Source organism: Bombina bombina, chromosome 3 (genome assembly GCF_027579735.1).
Source record: "Bombina bombina isolate aBomBom1 chromosome 3, aBomBom1.pri, whole genome shotgun sequence".
Lineage (NCBI taxonomy): Eukaryota > Metazoa > Chordata > Amphibia > Anura > Bombinatoridae > Bombina > Bombina bombina.
Genome location: NC_069501.1, coordinates 304,888,360 through 304,912,025, shown reverse-complemented (window position 1 = coordinate 304,912,025; position 23,666 = coordinate 304,888,360). Strand labels below are relative to the sequence as shown.

The following is a 23,666-nucleotide window of genomic DNA, read 5'->3' as shown; positions in this document are numbered from 1 at the left end:
CACTCCAGTACCTGGATCAATGTAATAGGTTGTATACTAGATCACAAAATAAGATAATTAGGCCTGTAAAAATTAGCAGTTACTGTGATCTAAATTATAAACAATAAGGCTTGCTAAATGGTGTTACAATAGAGTAATATTCTGTGTTAAAGAGCTAAAATCCAGACTCTTTACTGGATAGTCTAGTTAACCTGATATCAGCTCAAATATTTCAACTGTAATGGTTGAGTATAATATTCAATTCAGTTTTAAACACACATATTTATTAAGGAATTAATTCTGTAGTTTATATGTGTATATATCAATGGCCCACTGTTATATGTGTGTGTTAATACCATCAAAGTTAGAAACGGAGTAATAATATGTGAATTTAATTCAGCAAACAATATTAACTCATTATCTGTAAATATTCTCTTGTTCCCAATAAGGATATATCATTATGTACTGAGTAGAACATCCATTCTAATTGAGGATTAATAAAATGAGACACGTTTATTTTGTAAGCTTTAATAATCTCTGTTTCAGCATAAATGGTGGTTAATGTACTCCTTGTAATTTACATTCAGCACTATTAAGTGTCATCCAAGTCATTATCCAAACACCATCTGAAGGACCCATATATTCTAGTTTTTTGATCAAATTTGATCGTAAATATGGCAGTAATGTTGATTCAACTCAGACTGCATAGGATTAGTTGTTGTAACATATCTATGCATGCTGAGTTCTAAATAACCGTTAATGATGAGTGAAATGACACTAAAATATATTAACTGAAACGGCTCTCAGAAAAAATATATCAATTATGTACCTACGTTGTATGATAAGTTAATATAAATGTGCTGTCTATAAATCACTAATATGTAATTGGGAACTAATATGAATACTCAGAATAACTCATATTCCCTAAATAGATATTGTAAGCTCATCACCTGCGATATTAATGTTATTCAAATAAAAGAGCTGATGTCGAGTAACAGTATAATATACAGATACTGTAAAAACTGTGTTCATGTAAATATTCTAGCTTATATGTTTAATTTAACATCAAAATAATCGATATTCGCACGGTGTTTATAACTGCTAAAAATAAAGTGCAGCCAAAACTGCACTAATAGAGTGGTCAGTATAGCTATCACTATCCATAAATGGAGTTACGACCACAATCATGTAGGTAATTTTAGCAGTTAGATTGAGTCTGGCACCACCCAGACTGTATATATCTAGATTATACCCAATTAGTAATCTAATATTCAAATGTTGTTTTTTGTAATTTAAGTCGCTATATTTACTATGTAGTCTGAACTGTTAACGTAAGTGCAACGTTTATGCTACTGCTAATGCAGCCTGTGCTGTAATAGTGGAGTGATCAAGACAATAAATTGCCGTTCAGTTTGGTCAGAACCACATTCGTTCAGATAGTTTTAGCAGCTTGACTAAGTCTGGCACAACCCAGACTGTGTATGTAATTAATTATATTGCGTTAGCAACATAGTAACGATATAGGCTTAGCCTGTGCTATAATTCTAGAGTGGTCAGAAATTATGATTTTTGCCATTCAGTTTATCAGAGCCACATTCATTCAGATAATTTTAGCAACTAGACTAAGTCTGGCACAACCCAGACTATATCTATAATCAGTTGTACTCGGTTGTTAGCGATATAGGCATAGCCTGTGCTGCGACTATGGAGTGGTCAAAGAACATTAATTTTTGTCATTCAATTTAGTCAAGATCACATTCATTCAGAAAGCTTTAGCAATTAGATAAAGTCTGGCACAACCCAGACTGTGTATATAGTTAATAGTACTGAATTAGCAACATAGTGGCGACATAGATGTGAACATTTCCAGCTGGTCTCATTATTAAAATGGTTCAGGCAGTTATGGTTGATCTAATGAAATCCAAATGAAATAAGTGATTAGCTCTATTGTTTTAGTAACCCTAGCAACACATGGATTCAAGGTACCGGGCAATTAAAATAACACAAAGATAGAGTGTGAACGAGTTCACCACTCTCCCCTGACGCGTTTCGCCCGATTGGGCTTTATCAAAGGCCATCTTGGATGACGTCATTTAAAGGAACCGTCATTTGTCGAGTAGTCGTCGGTCTGGATGGATGCTCCGCGTCGGCTGGCTTGAAGATGGACCCGCTCTGCTCCGGATGGATGAAGATAGAAGATGCCGCCTGGATTAAGACTTCTGCCCGTCTGGAGGTCCTCTTCTGCCCGGATCGGATGAAGAATTCTGGCCCTCTGGACGACCACTTCTGCCCGGATAGGATGAAGACTTCGGACCGTCTGGAGGACCACTTCTGCCGGTTGGGTGAAGACGTCTCAAGGTTGGGTGATCTTCAAGGGGGTAGTGTTAGGTTTTATTAAGGGGGGATTGGGTGGGTTTTAGAGTAGGGTTGGGTGTGTGGGTGGTGGGTTTTAATGTTAGGGGGGTATTGTAATTTTTTTTACAGGTAAAAGAACTGATTACTTTGGGGCAATGCCCCGCAAAAGGCCCTTTTACGGCCTATTTGTAATTTAGTATAGGATAGGAATTTTTATTATTTTGGGGGGCTTTTTTATTTTATTAGGGGGATTAGATTAGGTGTAATTAGTTTAAAATTCTTGTAATTATTTTATTTTTTTCTGTAATTTAGTGTGTTTTTTTTCGTACTTTAGTTAATTTAATTTAATTGTAGTTGATTGTAGTTAATTTAGGAAATTATTTTAATTATAGTGTAGTATGGTGTAATTGTAAGTTAGGTTAGGGTTTATTTTACAGGTAAATTTGTCTTTATTTTAACTAGGTAGTTATTAAATAGTTAATAACTATTTAATAACTATTGTACCTAGTTAAAATAAATACAAAGTTGTCTGTAAAATAAAAATAAACCCTAAGCTAGATACAATGTAACTATTAGTTATATTGTAGCTATCTTAGGGTTTATTTTATCGGTAAGTATTTAGTTTTAAATAGGAATAATTTATTTAATTGTAGTAATTTTATTTCGTCTTATTTAAATTATATTTAAGTTAGGGGGGTTAGGGTTAGACTTAGGTTTAGGGGTTAATATATTTATTATAGTGGTGGCGACGTTGGGGGTGGCAGATTAGGGGTTAATAAGTGTAGGTAGGTCGTGGCGACGTTGAGGCGGCAGATTAGGGGTTAATAAATATAATATAGGGTTCGGCGATGTTGTGGGCAGCAGATTAGGGGTTCATAAGTATAATGTAGGTGGCGGCGGTTTCCAGAGCGGCAGATTAGGGGTTAATAATATAATGTAGGTGTCGGCAATGTTGGGGGCGGCAGATTAGGGGTTAATAAGTGTAGGTAGGTTGCAGCGACATTGGGGTGGCAGATTAGGGGTTAATAAATATAATGTAGGTGTCAGCGATGTTGGGGGCAACAGATTAGGGGTTCATAAGTATAATGTAGGTGGCGGCGGTGTCCGGAGCAGCAGATTAGGGGTTAATAATATAATGTAGGTGTCAGCGATGTCGGGGGCGGCAGATTAGGGGTTAATAAGTGTAAGATTAGGGGTGTTTAGACTCGGGGTTCATGTTAGGGTGTTAGGTGTAGACATAAATTTACTTTCCCCATAGGAATCAATGGGGCTGCGTTAGGGGCTGAACGCTGTTTTCTTGCAGGTGTTAGGTTTTTTTCCAGCCGGCTCTTCCCCATTGATTCCTATGGGGAAATCGTGCAACAAGCACGTTTAGCCAGCTCACTGCTACCGTAAGCAGCGCTGGTATTACACTGAGATGTGGAGCTAAATTTCGCTCTCCGCTCACTTTTTAGAGGCTAACGCCGGGTTGAAAAAAACCTGTAATACCAGTGTTGTCTGTAGGTGAGTGGTGAGCTGAAACTGCTCGTTAGCACCGCACCCCTGTTACTGCAAAACTCGTAATCTCGCTGTTTGTTATTACTGAGGATTTATCTTACTTTCTTTTAGCTGTTAAGCGCATACTTTTGCAGGATTTGAAGGTGGTTATTCTTTGGTCTTTAGCTCATCAGGGACTTTCCTTATTAGAAGCCACTCCAAGTTACCTATTAACTATAGTGGTGTCTCTGACTCTTATGAGGATCGTCTGTTCGAGTCTCAGGACCCTGCTGCTGTGGCAGATAATGTGTCCTTTAATTTCAAACTTGAGCATATTCATGCCTTATTTTGGTAAGTTTTAATTGCTTTAGAGGCAGAGGATTGTCCTGCTACAGTCAAGGCAGCTCCTGAGCAGCCACCTTCTTTTTCTGTGCCTGATTCAATTTCGGAAATTACTTCTAAGGAATAGCAGAATCCATGTATTCTTTTTGTTCCTAAGGTAGATGCAGCTATTTCCACTTTGGCTAGGAGAAACCTCTATTCCTTTGGAGGATAGTTCCTCTTTTAAGGATCCTTTAGATAGAAAACTTGAAGGTTTTCATAGTCAATCCTCTCATCTTCCAGGTTTTATGTTTAGACCTGCAGTAGGTGTAGCCTGTGTTGATGCTGCCACTGCTATTTGGTGTGATAATCTCTCAGAATATTTTTCTGGGGAAACCACTGTGGATGAGATTCAGGTTTGTATTAATTTATTGAGAACAGCAAATTTCTTTATTTGGGATGCAACCGTGGAAATGATTCACATTAATGCTAAGAATGCTGCATTAGTTGTTTTAGCCAGGTGAGCTTTGTGGCTTACATCTTGGGCCCTGATGATCTAAAGTGCTGCAAGGCAGCAATATATATTTAAAAGGGAATCCATTGGGATTTCGAGAATCACAGTGAAATATTCAAAGTGCAGACATTACTCTTTAAAGGCAGTATCACAGAGCGGCATTTTACTATACATCACAATAGGTGGCGATGCTGGCAAAATAATGTTGATGTAAAGTAAAGAATCCCTTTTAAATACATCGCACTGAGCCTAATATAGACATGAAATAGAAAAAAAGTTTCATTCTATTGGTTGATTGGACTAAGAATTAAAATATCAGCCAGTAGAAATGCAAAGGCACCCCTATATAAGGTGGAACCTTGCATTCAAGATAAAAAAATAAGAAGTATAGGATGGAAGAAGAGGACCACCAGCATGAAGATGAAGAGAACCGCCCCAGTGGACTGCCACTATGAAGAAAAAGAGGAGCACCGCCAGAGTTAAGTTGAAACTTTGGGGTTTAGAGTTGTTGTTGTTGTTTTTTTAAGAATAGTTTTTGTTTTTATTTGGGCTATATTCACTTTAGGGCACTGCACCACCAAATGCCTTTTTCTTAAACATTTTTAGAGTAGGTTTTTTTTATATAGGCTTTTTTTTGGGGGGGGGTCTTTTATTTTAGAATGGGGTTGTATTTTTTAAGAAAAAGAGCTAAGTCCCTTTAGGGCAATACCTTAAAAAAACTATTGTAAAGGCTAGTAATGTTTAGTGTTTTTTTATTGCGATGGGGATTGTGGTGGTTTAGGGGCTAATAGGTCAGGGGGCTTATTGCAATGGGGGTTGTGGCAGATTACGGGTTAATAGGTTAATGGTCTTGTTGCGATGGGGCTTGTAGCAGTTTAGGGGTTAATAGTTTAGGGGTGGTTAGGTCTTTAGGTTATGACAGATTATGGGTTAGTTAGTGTAGGTTGCATTGGGCGTGAGGGTGTCTAAGGGGTTAATATTTTAGTGTAGCATTGCATTTATACAATTTAAAAATTATGCATTTTCATGTATAATGCATATTATTTTAATTAATAAAAATATTTTAAAATAGAGATATTTTGTTATTTTTTTTATTTTAAACTTAAATATATATTTTAAATGATATATTTATCTTTAAAATAATAAAATAAACAAGCAACAGTAACTATATTTTAAATTATATTTAATACTTTAATATGCATTATACATGACAATGCATATCATTTTAATATTGTATATAAATCTAGCGACATAGTTCCTATAGTTATAATAGGGAGTTATTTTTTATATATACTTTTAGTTAGGTAGATTGCAGACATGACATAGGTGTAGGCAGCCTGTGGGAGTTAGCTGGGCGTTCCTGGGGAGTGTAGCTAAGACATGATGTAGTTGTAGGCGGTATTAGGGAGTTAGCTGGGCATTCCAAGGGGAGTATAGCTAAAGAATGACATAGGTGTATGTGTTCTGTGGGAGTTATATAGGGATTCCAGGGGGAGTAACCTGCACTTTTATTGGGATACATCACCAGCAGTGTAATATATTCCAATTTATGAAGTACAGGTTATGAGTAGGGTGTCAGCCATGTTTGTCTCGCTACCTTTTCAGGGGTGAGACTTTACTGTGTGAGGCAGGTAGTGTAGGTGTAGTTACAGTAAGGTCACACTGGCATTATTTGAAGAATCCGTGTTTGGTTTCAGTGAGTGCATTGTCTGTGCACTGTGTAGGAACACTTCAAATCTGCCCCCCGCTCGCTAAAAGTGGCGATGTCGGCGATGTTTTGATGACGTATCTCTCCCCATTATATCCTATGGTAGACACATCGCCACTCACCGGCACTTCACAGGTCCGCCCCCTTTTTTACAATATATCGACCGAACGATGGACTGCAAAGCCAAAGAGGCCAGAAAGGCAGTTTCTCATTGGTCTGCTGATGTGGTTTCTAAGCACAGACTACTTTCTCTCCCTTTCCGGAGTAAATCTCTGTTTGGGCCAGGGCTGGATGCTATTATTGCCATAGTCACTGAAGTTACGGGAGGTTTTCTGCGCCAGAATAAGAAATATAAGGGTAAGCTTAGATCTGCAGGCCATTTTCGTATCTTTTGGCAATCTACAGTTTAGAAAGATTCCTTCTCTTTCAAGAGTTCTGGCTATTCCAAAACATCAAGGAATTCAAACACTTCTTGGTCCCAAAACAAACCATCTAAATAGTCTACCCCAGCTCCCAAATCTGATTAACGGTGTGGCCCCCTGATACTAGTTCCTGGTGGGGGGCAGATTGAGGGCCTGATATTCAAAACCTTGCCGGCATGGAGAGAAATCACACAAAATCTTTGGGATTTTTTTTACATCTTGTAATGAAGGAGTCTCAGTTTCGCATAAAGAACACTACATAGCAACGTAAGCTTTTCTCAAGATAAAATTTGTGTTTCTAAAAAATTATTTAAGGACCACACCATACCAACAAGACTTCTTAGAATATCTTGTCTGAGCGGCGAGGCTTTGAATATCAGACCCTGAGTCTCTTTCAGGAGGCTTGGGAGAGATCTGTTCAGGATCCCTAGGTATTGCAAATTATTTCCCTGGGGTATCAAACAAACTTTCATTCAAGGCCTCCTCAGAGAAGATTTTATGTATCTTGAGTTTTTCGAGATTCTTCATAGGCTCAAACTTTCTTGGCTTGTGTAAGAGATCTTGAATTTATAGTAGTGATTACTCTAGTTCCAGCTTAATAATTAAACCAGGGGTTTTGTTCAAAGCTCTTTATAGTGCCAAATAAAGAGTTTACTTTTGGACCTGTTTTGGATCTCAAATTATTGAATAAATTCCTGAAAGTTCCTACTTTCAAAATGGAGACAATTAATGCTTTAATTCCTTTAGTGCTGGAGGGTCAGTATATGCCTACCATAGACTTAAAATATGCTTATTTGCATATATCTACAGAGATCATATCAAGTTCCTAAAATGTTTGCTTTTCTAGACAAGGGTTGTCAGTTTGTGGCCCTACCTTTTGGTGTGGCTACAGCTCCCAGAGCTCAATACATTTCTGTATTTCCCTATTTGGACAACATTCTGGTTCAGAGTCATAGTTGAAAAATAAATCTTCCAAACAGCTCACTAATGCCTCAGACCTGTGTGTCTTTCCTGGGGTTCATAATCTGACAGATTAATAAAGACTAAAGCTGCGATAGGCCTGTGCCCTTCTGCAGCTGAATCCTCACTCATCTGTAGCTCAATGCATGGAAGTTGTGGGTCTCATGGTGGCTGCCTCAGATGCAGTTCCATTTGCCAGGTTGCATCTTCAGGCCCTCCAGTTGCAGATGCTGCATCAATTGACTATGGCCCACGAGGATCTGTCTCAGAGGATTCTGTTAGATCACAAGACAGTTCTTGACTTGGTGGCAGACTCACCAATCCTTGGTTCATGGAGCCTCCTTTCTTTGTTCAGGGTGGATAGTAATCTCCACAAATGCCAGCTTGTTAGTTTGGGGTGCAATCTGGGGGTCTCAGGGGGTGCTGGGAGTTAGGTCTCTAATAAATATTCTGAAACTCCATGCATACTTCAGGGCTCTCTAGATTTTGCCTGACCTCAGAAACCAATCTTTTCCGAAATTCCAATAAGACAGTGTCAGTGGCTTATGTCAATCATCAGGAAGGAACTAACAGCTCCTTAGTGTTGTGGGAAGTGTCCCACATCATCAGTTGGGCAGAGTGCAGGATTTTTGCAATTCACATTTTAGGTGTGAACAATTGGGAGGCAGACTTTCTCAGTCGACAGTCTCTATACCCAGTAAGTTTTAGCCCAAATTGTGAGACGTTTGGGTCTGCCAGAGATAGATCTCATGGCCTCTCACTTAAATCACAAACTGCCTCAGTATTGTGCCAGGTGTCGAGACCCACTGGTGAGTCTGATAGATGCCCTAGTGGTCCCTTAGTTGTTCAACCTGATTTACATTTTTTCTCTGTGGTGATAGGCAGGAACAAGCCTCAGCAATTCTGATTGCTCCGGCGTGGCCTTGCAGGATTTGGTTTGCAGATCTGGTGTACAGGAGGGGTGTGGTTTTAAGGAGTGAGTGGCGCAACTTAATGCTTATACCCTTATGTTAAAAATGGACAAAAATAATTTCAGAGTGAGATTTTTGGAAAAGTAACCAAGTGATGTAAGAAATAAAACTTTTAAATAGCTATTTTATTAATTTCTGACAATACATATACATTAAAAAATAGGCATAAGAAACATATATATGTCGTTACTCTAAGATGTGGGTTATATGGAAGGCCCTATGTATGCAGTGTATGCAATTTGTTAGGTTATTTTGGTCCTTGTGTAGTTTCCTAGGTTATATTACTATTGTCTATTTTTCCTTGGTTGATATATTTGGCTGGTATATTTGCTCCGTTGTTTTTAGTGTTTAGTAGCTAATTAGGTTGTTTGTACCTAGTACATAGAATACCTAGTTCATTCCCTAAAGTAGTCAAAAAAACACAAATTACTTATATAAAGATGGAAAAAACGTATTTTTGTCTAGCGGGATTCGTGTAGTGAGTGGGCTGTAGAAAACTCTTTGTATGTTATATTAGGGGAGTAGATCAAAAGATAAAAAGATCAAAAGCTAAAACGATAAAATGGTAGGAATATATGAAATAAAACAATGAAAATAAATATTCAGATAAAAATAGATAGGTAATTCTCAAAATGCATTTAAAATAGTGAATATACTGTTAATGTTAAATAGGAATATATTTAAAGGAAAAACATTTTTCTTATAGTTCTTATAGTTGTCGGCCGACACTTGACAGAAATTGTTATGTTTACAAATTTTGGATTGAAAAAAACCACCGGTGGATTTTACTAATTGAAAAATTCAGGATAATTTATTGGCAGTAAGCGTCAAACTTTGTTGCAACTTGTTAGGTGGAAAAAAACTCCTTGTATTGTAATATTATGTTTGTTGTAGCAAAATGTTGCAAAGTCTGTTAGTATGTCCTTCTTTCGATATAGATGTGAGGTCTGTGTATTTTGTTGGATGTTGGATGTTTGCCAGAACTCTACGGTCTGAAGAGATGTTGCAGTAAGGGGCGGTTTTTTACTCACTGTACTCTTCGCCGATCGTGGAGCCTGGATGTTGCCGCCCGGGGTGGTCCTCTTTTTCGGGTCTTTGTTCCTCTGTTGAAGGTGGTAAGGAATGTTTTGTCCACCTCTGAAGTTCCGGTCCTCAGTTTGTGGAGCAATTTTCGGAGGGGGCAAAAAAATGCCAATGTGTTTCTTTTCTCCGGTCTTATTCTCACTTTGAATTGTAAAGCGGTGAGAAGTTAAGCATCCAAGGTGGCTTATAGCAGAAACACTTGTGATTCTTTTAGGTCACAGTGGTTTTTTTGTGACCCTTGGGGTTTAGAAAAGAGAAAGTTTGCCACAGTAGTTCGCTACGCGTTTCGGCCGTTACATTGGCCTTTTTCAAGCTATACTACTGTGAAAGGGTTTGGCGGTCTTTTTATTCATTCAAAATTTTCACTTTAATTGGATCAATTGTTCAATTTGTCTTGCATAATTGCACGAATCTTTTTGTTGACATGTTTTTCTTGTTTTTCATTTGCTAAAGTCAGTGAACATAAGTGTTCATAAGAATTCATAATTCCAAAAGTTTTTGTGACAGGGTTATTATACATAATTGTTCATAAAAAATCATATTTCTAAAAATAAGTAAAATACTTCCTAATGTTTATGGCATATAGTTAAGTTAAACATTAGGAAGTATTTTACTTATTTTTACTTTTTTTACTTATTTTACTTACTTTCTCATACAAATTAAGTTACCGATTTTAGAAATATGATTTTTTATGAACAATTATGTATAATAACCCTGTCACAAAAACTTTTGGAATTATGAATTCTTATGAACACTTATGTTCACTGACTTTAGCAAATGAAAAACAAGAAAAACATGTCAACAAAAAGATTCGTGCAATTATGCAAGACAAATTGAACAATTGATCCAATTAAAGTGAAAATTTTGAATGAATAAAAAGACCGCCAAACCCTTTCACAGTAGTATAGCTTGAAAAAGGCCAATGTAACGGCCGAAACGCGTAGCGAACTACTGTGGCAAACTTTCTCTTTTCTAAACCCCAAGGGTCACAAAAAAACCACTGTGACCTAAAAGAATCACAAGTGTTTCTGCTATAAGCCACCTTGGATGCTTAACTTCTCACCGCTTTACAATTCAAAGTGAGAATAAGACCGGAGAAAAGAAACACATTGGCATTTTTTTGCCCCCTCCGAAAATTGCTCCACAAACTGAGGACCGGAACTTCAGAGGTGGACAAAACATTCCTTACCACCTTCAACAGAGGAACAAAGACCCGAAAAAGAGGACCACCCCGGGCGGCAACATCCAGGCTCCACGATCGGCGAAGAGTACAGTGAGTAAAAAACCGCCCCTTACTGCAACATCTCTTCAGACCGTAGAGTTCTGGCAAACATCCAACATCCAACAAAATACACAGACCTCACATCTATATCGAAAGAAGGACATACTAACAGACTTTGCAACATTTTGCTACAACAAACATAATATTACAATACAAGGAGTTTTTTTCCACCTAACAAGTTGCAACAAAGTTTGACGCTTACTGCCAATAAATTATCCTGAATTTTTCAATTAGTAAAATCCACCGGTGGTTTTTTTCAATCCAAAATTTGTAAACATAACAATTTCTGTCAAGTGTCGGCCGACAACTATAAGAACTATAAGAAAAATGTTTTTCCTTTAAATATATTCCTATTTAACATTAACAGTATATTCACTATTTTAAATGCATTTTGAGAATTACCTATCTATTTTTATCTGAATATTTATTTTCATTGTTTTATTTCATATATTCCTACCATTTTATCGTTTTAGCTTTTGATCTTTTTATCTTTTGATCTACTCCCCTAATATAACATACAAAGAGTTTTCTACAGCCCACTCACTACACGAATCCCGCTAGACAAAAATACGTTTTTTCCATCTTTATATAAGTAATTTGTGTTTTTTTGACTACTTTAGGGAATGAACTAGGTATTCTATGTACTAGGTACAAACAACCTAATTAGCTACTAAACACTAAAAACAACGGAGCAAATATACCAGCCAAATATATCAACCAAGGAAAAATAGACAATAGTAATATAACCTAGGAAACTACACAAGGACCAAAATAACCTAACAAATTGCATACACTGCATACATAGGGCCTTCCATATAACCCACATCTTAGAGTAACGACATATATATGTTTCTTATGCCTATTTTTTAATGTATATGTATTGTCAGAAATTAATAAAATAGCTATTTAAAAGTTTTATTTCTTACATCACTTGGTTACTTTTCCAAAAATCTCACTCTGAAATTATTTTTGTCCATTTTTAACATAAGGGTATAAGCATTAAGTTGCGCCACTCACTCCTTAAAACCACACCCCTCCTGTACACCACAACCAGATATTTTTTGGGGAAAATATCGTAGGAGTTAGGGCATACCCAAACAAGGCAGCGCAAGAAAGTTTTAAAAACTCTCTTTGCAGATCTGGTGCAGATGTCCTTGTGCTGGCCTTGGAGTCTTCCTGTAAGAAAGGATCTTCTCTCTCAATGCCCTTTCTTTTATCAAATCTTGCAAAGGTTACTGTTGGAATTCTTTTTGAATTCCTAGAGTTCTTGAGTTCCTTATTTATCAGCCAGATCAATGAAGAGTCAGATTCTGACTCTTTCTGTTTGGTTTTATAAGAAAATTGACTTTCAGGCCTTTGTTCTGGCTCTGATCAGAACTAAACCAGCTCTTCATCCAAATTCTCCTCTTTGGAATTTTAATCTGGTTTTGAGGCTTTTTAAAACTCCTCCACATTTGAGTGAATGCATGAGTTAGACCTTCAGCATATATTCTGCAAGGTTCTTTTTCTTCTAGCTATTTATTGGGCTACAATTGTCTTTCAGCTTTTTCATGCAAACTGCCTTTTCAATTTTTTCATAAGGATAATGATTTTCTTCACACTAGCTATTCTTTTCTTCTTAAGGTTGTATCTACAGATACTATCAATCAGGAAATTGTGTTTACTTCTTTTTGTCCAATTCCTATGAAATCTAAGGAGCGTCTTCTCCACAACTTGGATGTTGTAAGAACTCTCAAATATTTTGTGGAAGCCACAAAGATTTCAGGCATTCTTCTTTTTTTGTTATTTCTTCTGTGCCTTGCAAAGGTCAGACAGCTATGGCTGTTACTTTAGCAACTTGGCTTAAAACTTTAATTCGCAAGGCTTATTTGGTTGCTGGGAAAACTCCCTGAGCACATTACTGCTCATTCCACTAGAGTAGTTGCTACTTCTTGGGCTTTTTCGTAATGACTATTGATAAGATTTGTAAGGCAGCTACTTGATTGTCTTTATTCACTATTCTAAGTTGTATCACTTTGATGTGTATGCTTCTTTTGAGGCTGCCTTTAGCAGGAAAGTTCTGTGGGCTATAGTGCCTGAATAGTAACGTCCTACCTTCACTGTTTGTCCCCCTAGTCATGGTGGTCTTATGGACTCTATGGCTTGGGCATTGATCTGCACATGTGAAAACAAAAGTTTACCTGAAAAATTAATTTTTTTCATGATGATAAAGGTTGCTTTTTTTTTTTTGCTTAGGTGGCGGCAGTACTTGTTTTTGCACTTTTTTGCTCCGCTTTGTTTTTCCTGCTTTCCTTTTTTCCCTCCTTTACTTGGCTATATGTATGACTAAGGATTATGGGAAGTAGGAGGTATTTAAAGCTCTGGTGTGTTGTGGTATCTTTTACATCCTCTTAGTGGTCAGGAGAGGAATATTCTCACACGTGATGACTCTCACTATCATGAAAGAAAAGAATTTATCTGGTAAGCATACATTTTGTTTTTCAATGACTAACACTATCAAGAGTAGCAATTCAGCATGTTTTCAATAATTGTCCTCAATAGTGAGTGTGCTCTTGTGAGACAAATTTATTTAACTCCTTCTTTATTTCATGAAGCTTATTTTCCAAGATGTGATGTTTGTTGTTGTTTTTTTTTTTAATAAAGACATTTCTCAAAAGAGCAACAAAAGTACTGATTTATCTCAATAGAGAGCCTTCTTCATTTGTATTAATTCTAAGCCAGTGGCAGAGATTAACTAAGCTTTTGGGAGGCTTCTGTGAGAAAAAAAAACATTATCCTTGTGTTTTCTTATGGAATTGATTCATTGAGGTTGGAGAAAACTCTCTCTAAATCAGCTTTATATGATTTTAGTATATTTAGGTAATTATGCATTCATTTTTGTCTAATTTCATTGTATAGATTAATAAAGCACACTTTTAGAACACACATATATATATTGTTTTGTTGTAGGTGTGTCTTCATCTAGCTCTGGGTCTATGTCAGAAACCTCAACCATTGAGGAAACAGAGGCAGGTTCAGGAGGTGAGTAAGGTTATCTATCAAAGAACTCTATCTTGTCACTGATACTTATGTTTAGATTTAGACTTAGCAGTTTCCTCTGTTGTTGACTTTATTTAGAAGCAAATTATTTTGCTTTGCCAAAGGTGCAGCAGATAATAAGAATTGTATATTTTACATTCTTTTTCCATCTTAAATTTAGCTTTTCAGTATCAGTGGTTGAGGCAAGGTGCTGCTGCAGGGTTACTTGCGTTACCTACATACTAACAGACCAACAGTTTTTATTGTACAGGAATGGAGTAGATAGGAAAAGGAAGAATATGGGGAAAAGAATGAGAACAGGAAGTTAGGCTCAAGTGAATTTTATTTCTTGAACAATCCAAGGAGAATGAACGGATGATAAGATGCAGTGAATGGTAGGAGAGTGGAATGAGATAAGGGGTGCAACCATCTAGAAACGAGATCCAGGCTTCTGCTACTTCTGCTTGTGCCCATGTGGTAGTAGTAAGTGTTCCCCCAGGCAACTATGTGTTACATGTCATCTGGTGATCATTCAGGAATTAGTTCCAAGACTTTGACATCTTGATCATTTAGGAATCTTTTTCCAAGACTTAGATGCATTGCACAATATCGACATGCTTTTAAACACATTTGTCCCTTAGAAAGAAACATGCATGTTTGGAACATGTATTTGGAAGGCATTTATAGCCTGATTTGAATGTTTTTTTGCTTGGGTCCATTGCTGCTCGTTGCAGTTTTTGAAGAGGAAGCATTACATCCATATGATGAGTAGGTATTAAATCTATAATGAATAGTCTGGCCATTTGGTAAGGAGTGTGAAAAGTAGGGTTAAAGACTAATGGTGTGATCCAGATTAAGCAGCTGAGAAGTAATTTTACAAGAAAAAAATGTGTGGGTGTGAGATAACTGAACTAGGAAATATAGAGGCAAAGGGTATGATAATGTACACAAATTATTATTTCTTGATGTTGGTTTACATTTATAAGAAGTTGTCTTGTAGCATTTTGTGTAGTCAGTGCTGATATGAATGCTTTAAGAAACTGCATGGATGTTTTTAAATGGGGCTGCATCTCCATAGCTCCAGGTGTAGCAGAAAACAGATGTGAAAATCTTTTTTTTCATTGACAGAAATACAAATGTGCCCATGGTAATCCTAGGGGCATAGTGGGGGTTTATACTGTAGCATACCAAGTGCTCCCCACTCCTCAAAGATATCATGCGTTATAAATTTGTAAATTTGCAAGGCATTTTTGACATAACATTTATTCTACCCATGTCAAAGAGAAATGTAAATGTGCTTCTGCAAACCTGTCTGTCCGGCCTCGTGGCAAGCCGGCAGCAGTATGCTGTCTGCATTTAACATTCCACAAGCAGCTGCAAGCCTGCACCGAAGGAGCTCCAGAGAGCTGCATACACCGCTTGATAAATGCAGCGCTGAATGTGAATCATGAACGGTTTTAATTTTGACTTTCATATTCCTTTAAAGGGACATTCCAGTCAAAATGTAATTGCACATAGATGAATTACATTTTTGAATAGAAACATATTTGCAATATAAATGTATTGGCAAAAAAGCCTCTAGTAAAAGGTATCACTGTTTTAGTGTTAGCATTTGTCTCTGCACGTGCATGTGAGGCATAACTAGATATTCTCAGTGCACCAGCATTTTAAATACTGTAGCTGCTAAGATCGCCTGTAAGGGCTTGTATCATGTAAGCAATTAACAAATTGAGTCATTACCAGATGGTACAATCACCTTAGGCTCTCTGAACAAGTGCGGTGTTTAAAATGCTGGTGCACGGTGCATACTTAAATACACTTTTAAAACAGATATAGCTTTTATTATAAGCATTTTTGCTAATGCATGTATATTACAGAAATGCTGCAATTCAAAACTTTAATACATCCATGTGGATTCCAATTTTGACTGGAATGCCCCTTTAAGTAGGATTACATTAACAAGGCAAGGGGCATTTTTTGCCAGTACAGAAATATTCAATTAATATATTTGGCTTATCAAATATATATCAAAACTTTACAATTAAGCAGACTACATTCACACAGATTAACGAGGAAGCCATACATATATACACATATTATACATTTATAGTCATCTCATTCGCCATATGACATTTTTTCTTTCCTACCCATAAGTAAATATATATTTACAGTATATATATATATACATTGTAACCTCTATATATCCTATAGATATGACACATAGCACATACACCAACAGATATATAATTTTAGTCTGGGACAAGATGAGTAGAGGAGAAGGTGGTAGGGAAAAGAGAGATGAGCAGAAATGACGAGAGAGGTGACCTAATCAAAACTGAATACTACTACTGAATATTCAATTAATATTATGGGATTTAGAGTCAAAACACTCTCAGATCCTTAGAAAAAATTAAGCAAGTATACATGCTATATTCTAAATATTAATTGAATATTGTCAATTTCCATAATAGTTGTCTTAAATGTCAACATTTTTAATATTATACAGTTTGTGTCATTGCATTTTATTTTTCACTAATATATTTTTTCCTTTAACCAATGACTTTCATTGCGAAATCCTAAATCAATTTAGCTATGGTATTTGTTTGTAGACTATAATCGCAGTGTTTCGCTGCCAATCCCAATGCACGGCGAGCTGGTCGGTAGTAGCAGCAGTGAACATGGATCTGTATCTCCTGATTCAGACGTAAAACATGAGATGTTCTTTGACAAAGCAAAAAGAAGTCATTCAGAAATTGCCTCAAGCAAAGCTCCTATATCCAATTTATTAAGGTAAGTGATTTGCAGTACTGTTTTGTTGTAGGTGTCTTCCTCTGTATGAATTGATAAGTGTAAATATTGCTTTTATATCATTGATGGTTATTTTAGTGGCAAGCTGCTACCCTCTCCTATAGCTTGATTAAAAGAGGAAACCTATTAAACTAGTAGAATACAGATATTTTACAGAAGGTGTGCTTTGAAAGGGACATGAAACCTTAAATTATTATTTTATGATTGACATAGTGTCTACAAATATAAGATTTACTTTGTTCTCTTGATATCCATTGAAAAGCAGGTGGGTAGACTCCATAGCATTATATAGCAGATGTTTTGCTAGCGCTGCGGAACCTGTTGGCGCTCTACAAATACCTGATGATAATAATAATAGAATGCTTTTAACAATTGTGAGAACACTGCCATCTAGTGCTCAAAAGCATTCTTGCAAAAGCTGATTACATATAGTCCTCTAGACACGTACACTCTACCTACCTAGGTACAAATAATACCCTGAGAATTGACTACTTTTCATAATAGATTTTTTATTATTTTTTTTGCATGCAATTAAATGAGAAAAATGTTGTTTCATGTCTCTTGAATGTATAGATTTAGTTGAAGGAAGTAATTGCACTGACCCACTGGCAATTGAATTTATGTAAAACTCATAGCAGTTAAATGTTCATTTTATGCATGAAAAAACGATTGTTAAAGCTGCTTGAACTAATATTAAACCTAATAGGAAATTAACCACAACTCAGTCTGAAGGATAGTTTGCATTTTGATTGCTAATAACAACCTTTAAGGCTCTGTTGGTGCTAAAGCAAATTCCTGCACCAACATCAAAACTAAATGTAGTATTTTTGGGGAGAAAATACAATTTTTTTTTTTTTTCAAAAAGCAAATAAATTATATATTTTAAAATACCCTTTTTTAGATGCTACATGGGAAAAATTACTTTAATGGTCCTTAAAGGGACACTGAACTCAATTTTTTTATTTTGTGATTCAGATAGAGCGTGAAATTTTAAGCAACTTTCTTATTTACTCCTATTATCAAATTTTCTTAATTCTCTTGGTATCTTTATTTGAAATGCAAGAATGTAAGTTTAGATACCGGCCCTTTTTTGGTGAACAGCCTGGGCTGTTCTTGCTGATAGGTGGATAAATTCATCCACCAATAAAAAAGTTCTGTCCAGAGGTCTGAACCAAAAACCGTTTTTCAAATAAAGATAGCAAGAGAACGAAGAAAAATTGATAATAGGAGTAAATTAGAAAGTTGCTTAAAATTGCATGCTCTATCTGAATCATGAAAGAAAAAATGTGGGTTCAGTGTTCCTTTAAGTGATTTCAGTTACAGCAAATGCATCAAAACATTAGCAGACACCTTTTCAGTGTTTATTACAGTTGTGTAGAGACTGTAAGAAACAGATTGGTTTGAGTCATCTAAACTATGCTTTTTTTCATGTAATTGGCAAGAGTCCATGAGCTAGTGACGTATGGGATATACAATCCTACAGGAGGGGCAAAGTTTCCCAAACCTAAAAATGCCTATAAATCCCTCACCACACCCACAATTTAGTTTTACAAACTTTGCCTCCTATGGAGGTGGTGAAGTAAGTTTGTGCTAAGATTTCTACTTTGATATGCGCTTCTCAGCATTTTGAAGCCCGATTCCTCTTAGGGTACAGTGAATGTCAGAGGGATGTGAAGGGAGTATCACCTAGTTTTGCGGACTTCATTTAAATTCTTACCTAAGGTTGTATATTCTAACAACATTAACAGAGATATTGTTGTCCCTTCTTTGTGTCCTAATCCTAAAAATTCCTAATCCTAAGAATTCTTTGGAGAGATCTTTACATTCTTTGGATGTGGTGAGAGTTCTGAAATATTATGTTGAAGATACTAAAGATTTCAGGAAGACTTCTAGTCTATTTGTTATCTTTTCTGGTTCCAAGAAAGGTCAGAAGGCCGTTTCTTTGGCATCATGGTTAAGGCTTTTGATTCATCAAGCTTATTTGGAGTCGGGTAAAGCCTCGCCTCAGAATTACAGCTCATTCTACTAGATCAGTTTCCACTTCTTGGGTTTTTAAGAATGAAGCTTCAGTTGATCAGATTTGCAAAGCAGCAACTTGATTTTCTTTGCATACATTTACTAAATTCTACCTTTTTGATGTATTTGCTTCTTCGGAAGCGGTTTTTGGTAGAAAAGTTCTTCAGGCAGCTGTTTCAGTTTGATTCTTTTGCTTATGATTTAAGTTTTTACTTTTATTTATGAGAATAAACTTATATTTGGGTTGTGGATTCATTTTCTTCAGCGGAAATGGCTGTTTTTATTTTATCCCTCCCTCTCTAGTGACTCTTGCGTGGAGTTCCACATCTTGGGTATTGCTATCCCATACGTCACTAGATAAATTAATTTCTTTGATATTGGCAAGAGTCCATGAGGCCCACCCCTTTTTTATGGTGGTTATGATTTGTTTTTATAAAGCACAATTATTTCCAAATTCCTTTGTTGATGCTTTTTACTCCTTTCTTTATCACCTCACTACTTGGCTATTCATTAAACTGAATTGTGGGTGTGGTGAGGGGTGTATTTATAGGCATTTTGAGGTTTGGGAAACTTTGCCCCTCCTGGTAGGATTTTATATCCCATATGTCACTAGCTCATGGACTCTTGCCAATATGAAAGAAATGAATTTATCAGGTAAGTTCTTACATAAATTATGTTTTCTTTCATGTAATTGGCAAGAGTCCATGAGCTAGTGACGTATGGGATAGAAATACCCAAGAAGTGGAAGTCCACAGAAGAGTCACTAGAAAGGGAGGGATAAAATATAAAATAGCCAGTTTCCGATTAAAAAATTAAATATTATTTATATATATATATATATTATTTATATTAATACTTATTATTTTTTAAGCTTTGTTGCAGAGTTTTGGGAACGATTATTAAACCCATTTAAAAACCTGGGAATAGTATGCTTCGCCAGAAACACCAGTTATGAAGCAGCGGTCTAAAGACGATCGGGTTAATTGACACCCCCTGCTGGCGGCCGATTGGCCGCGAGTCTGCAGGGGGCGGCGTTGCACCAGCAGCTCTTGTGAGCTGCTGGTGCAATGCTGAATACGGAGAGCGTATTGCTCTCCTTATTCAGTGAGGTCTGGCGGACCTGATCCGCACTGTCGGATCAGGTCCGCCAGACCTTGATAAATAGAGGCCATTGTGTAGTTTTAGCATATAACCAACCCAGGCAATTTGTAGCATTATTAGGCTATAGAATTTGAGCTTACCCCTCAAATTTTAGAGATATTTTACAGTGAAAAAACACATACAATAAATAATGATAAAATAACTTATTATTATTATCAGGTATTTGTAGAGTGCTAACAGGTTCTGCAGCGCTATGAACATAGGTGGTATATAAAAAACAATTACAGGGATCAAGTGGGTAAAGGGTCCTGCCGAGAGTTGCACTGTTGTAGTCGGCTCTTATGAAGGTGGACTACAAACAGCTGGGCTCATAGGCTTACATATTATGAGGTTTAAGGGGATAGCAGTGGAGATAGGAAGGTTAGTGTATGGTGTATGCGTCCCTGAATAGTAGAGTCTTCAGGGAGCACTTGAAGCTTTTAAAACTAGGAGAGAGACTTGTGGAGCGAGGCAGAGACTTCCATAAGATGGGAGTCAGTCTGGAGAAATCTTGTAAACGGGAATGTGAGGAAGTAACAAGAGAGGAAGAGAGTAGATCATCATGAGCGGAGCGAAGGGGTCGGGAGGGAGAGTATCTGGAGACAAGGTCTGAGATGTAGGGGGGAGCAATGCAATTAAGGGCTTTGTGTGTCAGACTGAGAATTTTGTGTTTAATCCTGGAGGCAAGAGGAAGCCAGTGAAGTTTTTTGGCAGAGAGGTGCAGCAGATGAAGAGCAACGTGTAAGGAAGATGAGCCTGGCAGAAGCATTCATTATGGATTGTGAAGAAGCTAGGCGCAGCTAGGGGGACCAGAAAGGATGGAGTTGCAGTAGTCGATGCGGGGAAGGAGTATTTTTGCAGTATTGCTGTATTTTCATTAATTGTTTTATATCAATTAATTAATTTTGGGTTATTACTGTTACATTTTGAGTTTAATGAGCAAAATAATTATACATTAACAGAGGAACATCTTTAAATTATATTTATACCCATTAAACACCATTTAAATTAAAGGATGATATAAAGTTAGATAATAAAGGTCAAACTGTTGAAATATGAGATAGGTCACATGCTGACTGCCTTGCATTTTTGTCTACTTTATCTTATACTGTCTGAAAGTACAGCTCTTCGTTTTGGTCTCTTGTCCTTTACTTAAATAGTTTTATTGAACTTTTGTGTGCTTAGAAAAGCTATTGAGCTTTTCCTGTATCTTTTTGGTTCCTTGAAAGCACATTATTTTTTACCTGTTACCACCTAGATAATATGAATGCACCTAACTCTGTTCCTCAAAACTCACCAAATATGAAGCCAATCTGCTAATGCTGTGACTATCTCTCGTTGTTTATCTACATCCTTTTAACATCATATAGTCTACATATATTTTTCTCCTAAAAGTAGGTAATACACAATCAGAAGATTCAGTTGAATATTCATTATGATCTTACCTCATTCACAGTATTCCAGATGACAGTTCTGTATCAGAAGATAGAAGTACACCTACCTCGCCAGACGAGAGAGACTCTGGCTTGTTTCTTCTCAGAAAAGATAGTGAAAGACGAGCAATATTGTTCAAAATCCTCAAAGAGGAACAGAATAAAGTGTCCTCAAACCTACAAGAATGTCTCATGCAGGTAATAAATGGGATTTGTATTTTTGTGATATTCAGGTAGTTAGTAAAAGGAAACATTTCATTTTAGAGGTATCAAATGTGCCTACTTTCCCCTAACATCCCACTTTCTTCTTAATCTCATTACAAAAAAGTATTTCTTCGTAGACGGCCTCCTACCATCAGCAACTTTAATTCATCAAATCTCCAGCACTGTCTTACTCCACTATTTTTTATCAGCATCCTGACTTATTCTTGAACTCCTCGATTTCCTTCACCCTTCATATTCACTAGTCATCTTCCACTTCCAGAATATTTGCACAATATTGCTTTTTCTTTTGCAATAATTAATAAACATTATTATCTTGTATTTAATTGATTTGTTCCAAACTGGCATTTCTCTCTACAGATTGTTATATATTTTAAAGCTTCTACCAGACTTATCCCTTGAACCCATTGTGCATTTTAGCTGATCTTCTACATCAGTCCTTACACTGTCTTCCAATAGCTTCCAGAATCAAATTCAGAATTATAATCCTTGGTTAAAAGACCACTGCCACCCTTATATATCATACAATGTCTACAAATACAAACCATACTCTTTTCTCTCTTTCTAACCTACTCCTTTCAGCTCACATTGTTGTCCTCTCCTACCCAACTGCCCTATGAAATACTTTCTTTTAGGCCCTCCCCACAACTTTGAAAGTTTTATCTATTTTTTATGACAAGCCTACCACCTCCTCTTTAAAGTGTCTTGGTTGTGAGACATTATTTACTGAAGCCTGAGATCTTTGTAGGGTGTGAAATAAAGCATTAGTCATGACACATGACATAGACACTTATAGGTAAAGCAAAATTCCTGTTATGTTGTGAAATTAATTTGAGATAATGTAGAACTCCTAGGTTTCAATAAGGTACAACATAATTATTGATGTCAGGGTCCCAGAAGACCTTGCTAAGGAATAGTGACTGCATAGGTTGGGGGAGATAGGAGATTGTGTGAATTAGGGGCTACAATCTAACACTTTACAGTAATGCCTCATTTATATTGCATCTGCTCGGCCATGTCCTTTGTCTCTTGCAGAGCTCAGAAGATGTGCAACTCTCAGTCACCCATATCAAGCAAATAATCAGTATCCTGAGGGACTTTATTCGCTCTCCAGAGCAAAGAGTCATGGCTTCCACTATATCCAAACTTAAAGTGGATTTAGACTTTGACAGCACATCCATTAACCAGATTCAGCTTGTTCTGTTTGCGTTTCAGGATGCGGTAGGTACCCACAGTATTAAAATCTGTTAGGGCTAACATCCTCAAACTTGGCCTCCAGTGGTTTTGGAACTACATTTCCCCTGATGCTCAGCCAGCATATCAGCTGGCTGTGCATGATGGGAAATGTAGTTCCAAAACCTCTGGAGGGCCAAGTTTGAGATGTCTGTGCAAGGGTAAAAACCTGAGGTTTATGAATATTTATTTCATGTAATTGGCAAGAGTCCATCTAGTGATGTATGGGATATACAATCCTACCAGGAGGAGGGGCAAAGTTTATCAAACCTCAAAATGCCTATAAATCACCACACCCACAATTCAGTTTTACAAACTTTGCCTCCTATGGAGGTGGTGAAGTAAGTTTGTGCTTAATTTTTATGATTTCTTCTATGATAAGCGCTTCTAAGCATTTTGAAGCCCAATTCCTCTCAGAGTACAGTGTTTGTCAGAGGGATATGAAGGGAGTATCGCCTATTGATTTTATGGTTTTCCTTGCAGGAAAACTTTTCAAAGGTTCTCTGTTATCGGTCGTAGGGATCTTTTCAGATCGACTATATACTTTTATCTCAGTACTGGTTTGGCTATCTGCTATATGTGGATGGGTGTCTTTCAGTAAATATGTTTTCTTTATTATTTAAGACACTCTCAGCTATGGTTTGGCGCTTTATGTATTAATATAAAGTTTTAAATATATGTATTTTACTTATATTTGCCATGAGTCAGGTCTATGTATATTTTCT

The 23,666-nt window shown here is 36.7% G+C and overlaps 1 protein-coding gene across 3 annotated transcripts in view; it reads left to right on the top strand.

Annotated features, from left to right (window-relative positions):
* MAP3K15 (mitogen-activated protein kinase kinase kinase 15) overlaps positions 1-23,666 on the top strand; it is a 551,607-nt gene that overhangs the window by 468,093 nt on the left and 59,848 nt on the right. For 2 of the 3 annotated variants that reach the window (XM_053706394.1, XM_053706393.1), the window contains 4 exons: positions 14,021-14,092; positions 16,699-16,879; positions 21,510-21,684; positions 22,744-22,929. In XM_053706394.1, coding sequence (XP_053562369.1) covers positions 14,021-14,092; positions 16,699-16,879; positions 21,510-21,684; positions 22,744-22,929 — 614 coding nt within the window. The remainder of the gene's footprint in view (positions 1-14,020; positions 14,093-16,698; positions 16,880-21,509; positions 21,685-22,743; positions 22,930-23,666) is intronic. The other variant, XM_053706395.1, reaches the window with a different exon arrangement.